This window comes from Hemiscyllium ocellatum, chromosome 14, assembly GCF_020745735.1.
Source record: "Hemiscyllium ocellatum isolate sHemOce1 chromosome 14, sHemOce1.pat.X.cur, whole genome shotgun sequence".
Taxonomy (NCBI): Eukaryota; Metazoa; Chordata; class Chondrichthyes; order Orectolobiformes; family Hemiscylliidae; genus Hemiscyllium; species Hemiscyllium ocellatum.
Window position 1 is genome coordinate 1,750,320 of NC_083414.1, and position 13,166 is coordinate 1,763,485.

At 49.5% G+C, this 13,166-nt stretch overlaps 1 protein-coding gene across 1 annotated transcript in view; it reads right to left on the reverse strand.

Annotated features, from left to right (window-relative positions):
- LOC132822207 (sodium- and chloride-dependent creatine transporter 1-like) overlaps window positions 1-10,462 on the reverse strand; it is a 196,265-nt gene extending 185,803 nt beyond the window's left edge. The window contains exon 1 of the mRNA XM_060835284.1: window positions 10,205-10,462. Coding sequence (XP_060691267.1) covers window positions 10,205-10,235 — 31 coding nt within the window. The 5' untranslated portion in view covers window positions 10,236-10,462. The remainder of the gene's footprint in view (window positions 1-10,204) is intronic.
- Window positions 10,463-13,166: the final 2,704 nt, after the last annotated feature.

Below are 13,166 nucleotides of genomic sequence, written 5' to 3' on the forward strand. Positions count from 1 at the left end.
CCCTCTACATTTCTCATTCCCCTCATTGCCTGTGTTTTATGCCTCTCGGTGTTTCTCTCCCTCTCCATTTCTGTTTTACGTTTCTTCTCTCTTCCCCCACCCCCTCCTGTCTGTGTTTGTGAATAATGGAAATATCAGAATGATGTCTGTGTCTCACTGTACGCCTGTGTCACTGTGTCCAGCCTCCCTGCAGCATTCCTTATTTAATGCATGATTCAAAGGGACAGTGGGACAGAGGCAGACGCCAGAACTCAGGATTCGATAGAAGCAGCCAGTCATTCTTGTCTCAACCAGTGAATGGGAGCACACCACAGGGAATTATCATTACATAGAACCCAGATCTCTCCCAAATATTCATGTCCTCAGACCAATCATCATCTTTGGCACTCTCTGTTCTCTGTCTCTCCTTTTTCTCTTTTAGTTTCTATTTCTCACTTTCTTTGTCACTTTCTGCCCCTTTCATTCTTCACTCAGACCCTTCCCATTGCTTCTGCTCTCTTTCCAATTCCCTCGTCCTCCTCTCTCAAAATTAAAACAAAAAAAGGTTTCCTTGTTTAAAAAAAAAGGATCACTGGATGAAATGATAAGGCATTTCAGACGGAATTGGCTGGGAGTGTTTCCTATTCACGGTGGCTCTCTGTACTGTACTGCATCTGTGAACAAAGACATTGGAATAATTCTGTCTCTAGGAAGTCCTGAGGTGTTTCTATCGAGATGAGACAGAGTCAGTCTCTATTTGGCTTCTCTCTGAGCTACTGTATCACAGGAATTCCCTGACAGATGCAATGCCATACTGTGAGCATCGAACACAGACAGACACAGTCTACTGGGAGGTTGTTGCAGGAATGTGCAGAGAATTAAACCTTAAAGCAGACCCCAATACCCTCAGTAATATAGCTGCCCCCTCCCATCAAACACACTGTCAGCAATGGGAGATCCAGGACCAGAGATATCATGCTCTGATTATCATTACAAATACATCAGGAGCAGATAGAGAGAGAAAAGCTGGCGGAATGTGGCGGGGGGGGGGGGGGGGGGGGGGGGGGGGGGGGGGAGGGAGTGCAGAGGAGAGACACAGACAGAAACACAGAGAGAGAGACAAACACACACAGAGACACATACACACAGAAACACACACAGACGCAGAGAGAAAAAAAAGAAAGAAAAAGGCGTGTGGGGAGAGAGAGAGAGGAGACAGAAGATAAGGTTTACCCTGAATAAAAGCAAAATGAGGGAAGGAGGAGGGAAAACACTGCAACTCACACGTCAGCCACTGAAGTCTCCAATGGACAATGCTTCCTGCATATAGAGGTTACTGGGAATGTCACTTTGAGAATGAAAATGCTGTGGTGATGTTGGCAATCGCATTGCAGAGTGACAGAGATCACGGAGCTCGATGAGCCAGTGTGCTCAGGGGATACAGTGCCTCCACTCCGGGGTGGTCAATAATACAATCAAAACATTACTAAAAATCATCAATAAGACATAAACTAACAAAAATCATCAATCAACAAACAGTTTTAATAGGAAAGGGGAGCAGTGAGAAGGAAGGTTTCCGCTGATCCCATCAAACACTCCCAGGACAGGGACAGCACAGGGTTAGACACAGAGTAAAGCTCCCTCTACACTGTCCCCCATCAAACACTCCCAGGGACAGGGACAGCAGGGGGTTAGATACAGAGTAAAGCTCCCCCTACACTGATTCTCATCAAAAAACAACCAACCAACCAGTGTGGTAACATTAATTAAGAAATGAGCAAGGGAGAACCCAGGCAACTATACAGCCAGTAAATCTAACCTCGGTGAGGGGGAGATTATTGGAAACAATCCTGCACTTGGAGAGGCTGGGTTTCACCAAGAACAGTCAGAACGGTTTTGTTAAGGAGAGGTCATTTCTGACCAACTGGATTAATTTTTCAATAAGATGACCAGAGGGCAATGCAAGTCGATTTGGATTGCAACAAGATTTTTGCTAAGGACCCACACGGGAAGCTGATAGCAAAGGCAAGAATCCATGGGATCCAGAACTAGCTGCATGGCAGGAAGCAGAGGTGATGGTTGTGAGCTGTTTATCTGACTAGGAGAGTAGGACCAGTGGGTTCCACAGGGGTCAGTGCTAGGACTCTAACGGTTTATGATACATTAATGGGACTGAGAGGAAGGAAGTGAATGCACTGCAGCCAAATTTGCAGATGACGAAAAAAAGGCAGGTTGTGAGAGATATACAGACAGTTTACAGAGAGCTATTGATGGGTTAAGTAACTGGGCAAAATGTTGAGAAATGGAGCATAATGTGGGAAAATGTGAAGTTGTGGTTTTTGGAAGGGAAAACAAAAGAACAGCATCATTTAAATGGAGAAAAACTGCAGGAAGCTGCAGCACAAAGGGACTTGGGAAAACGTGCACAAAAACAAAGCGAGCACATAGGGACAGCAGGTAATCAGGAAGGGTACTGGAATGTTGGCCCTTATTTCAAGGGGGTTGGAGTACAAGAGTAGGGAAGCCTCACTGCAACTGTACAAGGTGCTGGGGAGACCACACCCGGAGCGCTGTGAGCAGGTTTAGTCCCTTATTCAAGGAAAGATATTTCACTGGAGGCAGTTCGGAGAAGATTCACAGGGATGATCCCTGGGATGGAGGGATTGTCTTATGAGCAAAGGCTAAATAGGTTGGCACTCTACTCACTGGAGAAAGTGAGGACTGCAGATGCTGGAGATCAGAGTCAAGATTGTGTTGCTGGAAAAGCGCAGCTGGTCAGGCAGCATCCGAGGAGAATCAACATTTCGGGCAAAAGCCCTTCATCAGGAAACCCTTCATAAGTTCTTCTTCAGTATCTGGGATGAGGTGGGGGGTAAGGGTTTGGGGGGGTGGAGATTTGGAAACTGGTGAAATCCACATTGATCCCGTGTGGTTGGAGCTTCACAAGGCAGAAGGTGGGACTCTCTTTCTCCAGGTGTCAGGTGGCTAGAATTTGTCAATGGAGGGGACCCAGGACCTGCATGTCCTTAGCGGAGTGGGAGAGGGGGTGGTGTTGATGTGTTTGGCCACGGGGCAGTGGGGTTGTTTGGTGCACGTGTCCCAGAGATGTTCCCTGAAATGTTTTGCAAGTTGGTGTCCTGTCTCCTCAAAATAGAGGAGAGCACATCAAGAGCAACGGATATAGTGGATGAGGTGTGTGGAGGTGCAGGAAAATCTCTTTCGGATGTGGAATGATCCTATGGGGCCTTGGATGGAGGTCAGGGCGCAGGTTTTACACTTCCTGTAGTGGCGAGGGAAGGTGCTGCGAGTGGAGGGTGGGTTGGCGGGGAACATGGACCTAACGAGGGAATCGCAGAGGGAATGGTCTCTGCGGAACATAGATAGGGGTGGGGAGGGAAATATATCCCTGGTGGTAGGGTCTGCTTGTAGGTGGAAAAAGGTCTGCAGATGCTGGAGATCAGAGCTGAAAATGTGTTGCTGGAAAAGCGCAGCAGGTCAGGCAGCATCTAAGGAACAGGAAATTCGATGTTTCGGGCATAAGCCCTTCATCAGGAATGTTGATGAAGGGCTAATGCCCAAAACGTCGAATTTCCTGTTCCTTAGATACTGCCTGACCTGCTGCGCTTTTCCAGCAACACATTTTCAGCTCTGCTTGTAGGTGGCAGAAATGGTGGAGGATGATGTGTTGTATCTGGAGGTTGATGGGGTGGATGTTAATGACCAATTGGGGGAGGGGGGTGTTGTCCTTATTGCGATTGGAAAGGTGGGGTTTGAGGGTAGAGGTTTAGGAAGTGGAAGAGATGCATTGGAAGGCATCGTTAATCACTTGGGAGGGGAAATTGTGGTCCTTGAGGGAGGAGGCCGTCTGGGGATGATCTATGGTGGGACTGATCCTCCTGGGAGCAGATGCGACAGAGGCGGAGGAATTGGGATGTCGCAATGCGTGTTGAATTCATTGATCCAGGAACGCTGGGGGATGAAGGTGCGGCCTTTACTGAGGACTGATCATTCGTCCTCAGTCAGGGAGAGGTCCGGGGTGGGATGGAGAGGGTGGGGTGTGAATACACGGTAGAGCTGGGAGCTAGTACCTGGAGTGGGGCTCGAGACTGTCTCTGGAGTGAGTGTGGTTATGGGATCATGAGTGATGTTCACCATGGGAGGTCAGGGGCCGTGAGAGGGGGAGGTGGGGAGGCAGTGCCTTTGTTGGCATCAGCAGGGGCAGAAGTGAATGAACAGGTGATGCTCACCATGATGGTGGTGTTCCGGTGAGTGATGTTGGGTGGGTGGGAGTGACATGCCGGTTGGTGGGAGTGGGAGGGACATGCCGGTTGGTGGGAGTGGGAGGGACATGCCAGTAGTCTTTGCTGCAGTTTCGACAGTGGTTTCACTGGCACCACTTTTCCTCCGCTACAACGATTGTATCGACACCTCCTCGTGCTCCCAATTTCAACACCTTTCACTCCGACCTCAAGTTCACCTGGACCATCTCAGACACCCCCCTCCCCTTCCTGGACCTCTCCATCTCCAGCGACCAATTAACCACGGACATCAGCTACAAACCCACCGACTCCCACAGCTACCTGGACAACACCTCCTCCCACACCGCCTCCTGTAAAAACGCTATCCCGTATTCCCAATTCCTCCATCTGCTCCCAGGAGGTCCAATTCCACCACAGAATACACCAGATGGTTTCCTACTTCAAAGACCACAATTTCCCTCCCACATCGTTGATGATGCCCTCCAGCACATCTCCTCCATTTCCTGCACCTCCACCCTCAAACCCCACTCTGCCACCCACAAGGACAGAACCCTCCTGATCCTCACCAACCTCCGTATACAAGACATCATTTTTGCTACTTCCACCACCTACAAATAGATGCTACCACCAGAGACAGATTTCCCTCCCCATCCCTATCTGGATTCCACAGATATCATTTCCTCTGCGACTCTCCTGCCATGTCCACGCCCCCCAACAACCCACCCTCCCCTCCCAGTACCTTCCCCTGCCACCACAGGAATTGCAAAACCTGCGCCCACACCTCCTCCCTCACCTCCATCCAAGGCCCCAAAGGAGCCTTCCACATCCATCAAAGTTTTACCCTCACTTCCACACATCATTTACTGTGTCCATTGCTCCCGATGTGGTCTCCTCTACACTGGGGACACCAACTGTGGAACGTTCCAGAGAACATCTCCGGGACACATGCACGAAGCAACCCATCGCCGTGTAGCTGAACACTAACTCCTCCTCCCATTCAGCCAAGGACACGCAGGTCCTGGGCATCCTCTATTGCCACTCCCTAACCACCCACGCCTCATCTTCTGCCTTGGGACCCTCCAACCACACAGGATCAGTGTGGATTTCACCAATTTCCTCATTTCTCCCTCCCACCACTTTATCCTGGATCCAACCTTCCAGTTCAGCTCTGCCCTCTCGAACTTTCCTACCTGTCCATCTTCCTTCCCATCTATCCGCCCCACTCTCCTCTCTGACCTATAACTATCAACCCCCACCTCCATCTACCTAACACACGTTCAGCTACATTCCATCCAGCCCCTCAGTCCCGTTATCTCCCACCCCACCCCCATTCCCGATGAAGAGCTTATGATCAAAACGTCGACTCTCCTGCTCCGCGGATGCTGCCTGACTGGCTGTGCTTTTCCAGCAACACACTTTTAGACTCTACTCTCTGGAATTTACAAGATGAGAGGTGATCTCATTGAAACATTGAGGATTCTTCAGGGGCTTGACAGGGTCAATACTGAGAGGATGGTTCCCCTCATGGGGGGGTCAGGGACCAGAGGGCACAGTCTCAGAGTAAAGGGGGCACCTGTTTCAGACTGAGATGGGGAGGAATTTCTTCTCTCAGAGAGAAGAGGGTCTTCGGAACTCCTTACCACAGACAGCTGTGGGGGCAGGGTCCATGTGGGTATTTAAGGCTGAGAGCGCGAGAGAGTGAACGAGACAGAGCGAGCGAGAGAGAGATTCTTGATCAGTCAGGGAATCGAGGGGAAAGTGCAGAAAAGGGGACGTGAGGAATGTCAAATCAGCCATGATTCTACTGAAAGGCAGAGCAGGCCCGAGCTCTGTCCCTGTGTTTGACGTCACATTGATGTACAGCACAGAAACAGACCCTTCGGTCCAACCCATCCATGCCGACCAGATATCCCAACCCAATCTAGTCCCACCTGCCAGCACCCGGCCCATATCCCTCCAAACCCTTCCTATTGACATATACATCCAAATGCCTCTTAAATGTTGTAATTGTTCCAGCCACCACCACTTCCTCTGGCAGCTCATTTCTTACCCGTACCACCCTCTGTGTGAAAGAGTTGCCCCTTAGGTCTCTTTATCTCTTTCCCGTCTCACCCTAAACCCATGCCCCCTAGTTCTGGACTCCCACACCCCAGGGAAAAGACTTTGTCTATTTACCCTATCCATGCCCCTCATGACTTTATAAACCTCTATAAGGTCACCCCTCAGCCTCCGACACTCCAGGGAAAACAGCCCCAGCCTGTTCAGCCTCTCCCTGTAGCTCAAATCCTCCAACCCTGGCAACATCCTTGTAAATCTTTTCTGAACCCTTTCAAGTTTCACAACATCTTTCTGATAGGAAGGAGACCAGAATTGCACGCAATATTCCAACAGTGGCTTAACCAATGTCCTGTACAGCCGCAACATGACCTCCCAACTCCTGTACTCAATACTCTGACCAATAAAGGAAAGCATACCAAACACCACCTTCACTATCCTATCTACCTGTGACTCCACTTTCAAGGAGCTATGAACCTGCACTCCAAGGTCTCTTTGTTTAGCAACACTCCCTAAAACCCTATCATCAAGTGTATAAGTTCTGCTAAGATTTGGTTTTCCAAAATGCAGCACCTCATATTAACGTAAATTAAACTCCATCTGCCACTTCTCAGCCGATTGGCCAAGATCCCACTGTAATCTGAGGTAACCTTCTTCGCTGGCCACTACACCTCCACGTTTGGTATCACCTGCAAACTTACTAACTACACTCGACTGGACGTGTGTTCAGTGGAGTTGCACAGAGGTCAGCTTGGGGGTCCTTACCGTTGGTGGTTTGTACAAAATGTTTTAGACTTGAATTTAGGAGGTTGATCATTGTGGGTGACAATGAAAACTGTTCCAAAGGAGGGTCACTGGACTCGAAACATTAACTCTGATTCCTCTCAGATGTTGCCAGACCCATGATTTTTCCATCAATTTCTGCTTTTGTTTCTGATTTCCAGCATCTGTAGTTCTTTTGGGTTTTTTTTAAGTGCGGTGATGCTGGGACTGTATAAAGTGTTGGTCAGGCCGTAGTTAGAGCAGTGTGTGTGTGGTTCTGGAATCCACATTACAGGAGGGGTGTGGGAGCACTGGAGAGGATAGAGAGAGAGATTTCCCTGGCTGGAGGGTTTCAGTGATGCAGCGAGATTGGACAGACTGGGATTAGAGAAGGTTGATGGGGGATGTGACAGAGATGTATAAAATTATGAGGGACACAGACAGGCAGAAACCTTCCTCTTGATGGAGGGATCAGTGACCAGGAAAGTTTTTGGTTTAAGAGAGGGGCAGGAGGTTTTAAGGAGATGTGAGGGTGGTAAGAACCTGGAACTCAGTGTCTCTGTAAGGGCGGAAGATACCCTCAATGTTTAAGTAGTATTTTGATGTGCACTTGCAATGCCAAGGCTATAAGCCAAGTGCTGGAAATTGGGATTGGAATGGTTAGGTGGCTGTTTTTGACTGGCACAGCCACGGTGGGCTAGCTCTACTCTTTTGAACTGAACGTAAAGCTCTCTCTACAAGTCTCCATCAAACACCCCCGAGACAGGGACAGCACGGGTTATAGATGCAGCATAAAGCTCCCTCTATATCATCCCCCCCATCAAAAATAGTTCAGTGGGCTGTGCAAATTAACTGTGGAAAGAAATCTGTATCTTCCCAGTTTGGGATGAGCTGCCCGATGCCCCTCCTGACGCCTGTCACCGGTGGATTGTGTGGATCAATCTGTCCAACCCTTTCCTAACTCCAGCCTCAGCCTGTCTGACCAAGCCATGACCGAGTGGCAGAGCGGATTCAGCGGACTGAATGTCTCTGTTCTGCTGCTATATCTTGTTTTCCTAATGGCTCCAGTCACACTCCCTATCCAAGAATAAAATCATTCGGAACCACTCTGGAAATTTTCTGACTTTTGGCCTGAATAGCCCCAGATTAAAGTTTAAACTTCCCCGGGAGCTGCAGCAAAGTATTTCTCCCCTAGCAATCAAAATTAAAATTTAACATCTTCATCAATGAACTCTCGAAGCTGTGGGCATTCTAATTAATGAGCCTGCCTCTGCCCTTTCCCTACATCCCTGTCAGAGTATCCTTTGTACCATTCTCCAATTCCCTTTTGAAGATTCCGATTGAATCTGCTTCCAATTCCCTTTCAGGCAGCACATTCCAGATCACGGCCACTCACTGGATTCTCCCCATCTCCTCCCACAGTGCTGGTTTTGCAGATTTCCTTCAAATAGTCTCCCTCTGGTCACTGACCACTCCCCTCCCAACAGAAGGCAGCCTCTGTCTCTCTCTCTCTCTCTCTCTCTATTTAGCCAGAAAAAAACCTACTTCATTTTCAACGCCTCCATTCAATCTGCGTAAGGATTCTGAGCAGCACATTCCCACAGACTCTGTACAATCACTGGAGAGTCTTATTCCTGGACCATTTCAGTAAACCAGCTCTACACCCCCTCCAAGACCTCATTACTCTTCCCAGAGTGGGGAGGGGGGGTCAGAACTGAACACAATTCTCAATCCGTGGTCTAACCAGGGATTTATAAAGTTTCACCAAGAACTGTTTAATGCTTGGGGCTACAGCAGAGGGTCCTTTATATGGCTTTTGAACTTCCTTAGAGGAGTCCAGAACTAGAGGGGCATAGGTTTAAGGTGAGAGGGAAAGGGACCTAAGGGGCAACTTTTTCACACAGAGCATGGCGCGTGTAAGGAACGAGCTGCCATAGGAAGTGGAGGAGGCTGGTACAATTTAAAAGGCATCTGGATAGGTATATGAATAGAAAGAGTTTGGAGGGATATGGGTCAAATGCTGATAAACGGGACTAGATTGGGTTGGGATATCTGGTCGGCATGGAGGAGTTGGACCGAAGGGTCTGTTTCCGTGCTGTACATCTCAACGACCCTCTGTGGTCACAGCATCCCCCCAGATCATGGAGCTGCACCCCATTCACAACCATTCAACCGTTCCACAGCTGGCCACACCTCTCCGAAATCTGCTCGGAATCACTGGCTTCAATGCAGGATCGCAGTGGGGGGGAATCTGGCTGATGGCCCCCAGCCTGCATTCAGACAATGAGATGGTACCAGACTCCAATCCCTGACACCATCATCTCACAGACAGCTTCTGTGCTCACCTTTGTCTGAAACCGCGCGAGGAACATACATCTCTCTCAACTCCCACCCTCCCCCCTTCATAGGGACAGGTTACTGAGGGGCTGGGGATGACAAATATGTGGAGGGAGGGAGGGAGAAGGGAATCAAGTGAAGCTTTGGATTGGCATGGGGGGGGTGGGGGGACACTGATCACAGCAAGTGGGCTTTCAGAGAGCAGCCGGATTGACGGGTGGGTGAGGGGGCAAATCCGCACTCTCTGGAATAACCTGAAATGTGTAGAAATGACTTATGGAATGAGCTGCCAGCGGAAGTGGTGGAGGTGAGTACAATTACAACAGCTAAAAGATCTTTGAACAGGTGCATGCATAGGCAAGGTTTAGATGGAAAAGAGCCAAACGCAGGCAAGGGGCACTGGGTTTGTTTCAGGAACCTGGTCAGTGAGGACTGCACGGTCTGCTTCCAGTGACTGAACACCCTGACCCTCAGCTTGTGACAGAAGGCAGTTATTTTGAGGACAGGTGAATGTTTTTTTTTCGGGTGAGACAGCTTTCAACCGAAGAGCTCTTGAAGGAGTGCTCACTGCTTGCTCTTTACCAGCTCTGTCACACTCACTCCCTCATTGTCGAGAAATACACCATCTTAAAGCAGACTTCACCTCCCTCACTGCAGCTCTCTCTCTCTCAGTAAAGCCGGACGATATATTTAGAGGCTGTGTTTATCTCTGAACAAAGCAGTTGCGGCTGAGGCTGGAGTTTGAGGTGAAGGGGGGGTGGGTGGGGGGTGGATGTCGCGGCTGTGTGTGTGTGTGTGCACAGGGTACCCACCTGAATGGAGCTGGACTGAGGAGGATATCATGGTGCAAGATGGGACGGAGATGATTAGAACACACTCAGGCGGTCGCTAGGTTTCAGAAGCAATCCACAAAACACTTGAAGGTGAGCCTAAAAAATCTCATGGAAGCTGGAGACTGGACGGAGAGGGGAGGCTCGGCAGCACAGCGAGAGCGGCGCTAGGGGAATGCAGAGCCGGACCGGGACCGGGACCGGGACCAGGACCAGAACTGCCCGGAACACGCTTCTCCATCAGAGGCTGCAGTGACGGGAGCCGGCTCCTTGCCAGCCCTTACATACAGGGAGCTCCAAGCCAGGGCCCAACCTCCTGCCATCCCATTGGTTGCTCGCAGCCTGGGACCAGCCCCCTCGGACAGCGTCAGCGCAAGAACCCAGGCGCTACCGCAACGCAGTGAGCAAAAGCACGGTCAGAGGCTGGGCGTTGTGATACAACCCCCCCCCCCCCCACACCCCAACAATAACATCTCACCCCCCCCTCCTCCGTCCACACCACCCCCTCCCCATGTACCAACCCGACCCCCTGCATTGATCTAACCTCTTCCAGCCCCGATCCTAAATCTCCATATTTGGAAATACTGGCGCACTCGGTCATTCTGATCCAGAAATTCACATCTTCACAGGACGTGACCGTTTTGTTGATGGGGGGGGGGGGGGGGGAAGAAGGGACCATTCGGCCCATCGAGTCTGCACTGACCCTCTGAACAGCATCCCACCCAGACCCTGGAACTCTGCATTTCCCAAGGCCAATCCACCCTAACCTTTATACTAGCCCAACACGCTGCTCCTGGTGTTTAGACATTATTTGGAGCCTCTATCCCCTAATACTCCTTTCTCTATCATGTTTTTTGTCAGATTCCCCCTTCAACAGCTGTTCCCAACACCAGATGTGCCTCTAGGAATTAAACATTAATCTTCCGAATGCTGCTGGGAACAAAACAGCTGGGGAGCCATATCAGGATGGGAGATATTATTAAAGCACATCACTGTAATCGGAATTAATAGTTTGCCATTTGTGTATTAAAACGGAGAGATAAAAAAATCATGGGGGGCATGGATACGATTTTTTAAAAAGTCTTTTCCCTGGGGTGGGGTAGTCCAGAACTAGAGGGCATAGGTTTAGGGTGAGAGGGGAAAGATATTAAAGAGACCTAAGGGGCAACTTTTTCACGCAGAGGGTGGTACGTGTATGGAATGAGCTGCCAGAGGATGTGGTGGGGGCTGGTACAATTACAACATTTAGGAGGCATCTGGATGGGTACATGAATAGGAAGGGCTTGGAGGGATATGGGCCAGGTGCTGGCAGGTGGGACTCGATTGGGTTGGGATATCTGATGGGTTTGACCGAAGGGTCTGTTTCCATGCTGTACATCTCTATGACTCTATAAGACTCACAGGTGTTTACTGCACAGTAGTAGGCCATTCACTCCACCAGGCCTGACTATACCATTTGCTGGGAGCAATCGACAACCTAATTCACAATCTGAGCTATAAACCTGCTCCAAAATCTCAAATCCAATTCCCATCTCCCAGCTCTTGTTTGATAATCTGGGTGTCACTGGAAATACAAGTGAATATCTAAATACTGCTTACATCTTGTGGACGGGCTGGTGTTGGAGTGAGGTGGACAAAGTCAGAAGTCACGAGACACCAGGTAAATGTCCAACAGATCTATTTCAAATCACAAGCTTTTGACATGCTGCCCTTCTGTTAGTTCACCTGATGAAAGACTTCTGGCTTTGCTTAAATGTTCTGAGAGTTAATGACTCTCACATTTTCAGACACTGAGTTCTAGACTCCTACCACCCTCTGGATGAAAAAAATATTTCCTCAACTCCCCTCATATAACCGTATGGTTATTGAAAAGGTACATTCCTATCCACCCTGCCCACTTCCTTCATAATCTTATACAGGGAGACAGTGAGGGACTGCAGATGCTGGAGATCAGAGTTGAGAGTGTGGTGCTGGAAAAGTACAGCAGGTCAGGCAGCTACCGAGAAGCAGGAGAATCAATGTTTCAGGCATAAGCCCTTCATCATTCTCCTGCTCCTCAGATGCTACCTGATCAGCTGTGCTTTTCCAGCACCACACCCTTCGACTCATAATCTCATCCCCTCTATCAGGCCTCCTTTCAATCCTCTCTGTTCTGAGGAAAACAATCTCAGCTTATCCAGTCTTTTCTCATCATTCAGACCCTCCAGCCCAGAATCTCCTCTGCACTCCCTTCAGTACAATCCCATCCTACCGATAAGCCAGGGATCAGAACAACACCCAGTGCTCCTGCTGTAGCCTGGCCAGTGTTTTATACAATCCCAGCATAATCTCTCTGCTCTTGGATTCCATGCCTCAGCTATTAAAGGGGAGTATCCCAAAGCCTTCATATCCAAGGTCTCTCTGATCTTCAGCAGTTTCCAGGAATGAACCAATCCCTTCCTTTCTAATACACCACATTCCCTCACCCTTTTCTGGGTTGAATGCCGTTGGTCAGTGCTGTGCCCAGCTGACCAGGCCGCTGATACCCTCCTGCAGTGAACAGATACCCTCCTCACTATTTACCCCCACCCCCCGACAGGTTTTCATGACATCTGTGAATTCCTTCACCACACCCGACATTAATCCACAATCATTAATACACCCACAAATAGCAAGGGCCCCAGCCCCAACCCCACTGGAAACAGATTCCCAGTCACAGAAACATCCCGCTCCCATCAGCCTCTGCTTCCTGTCTCTCAGCCCATTTTGGATCCAGTGTATCACCTTGTCTTGGATCCCATTGGCTCTCACTTTCTTCACCATCTGCCACCAGGGACCTTATCAAAAGCTTCACTCAAGTCCATATCAACACATCAAATGCAGTGCCCTCATCAACTGTCCTGGTTACCTCCCTCCTCAACAAATACAATCAAATTTGTCAAACATCACCTTCTCTTCATGGCTC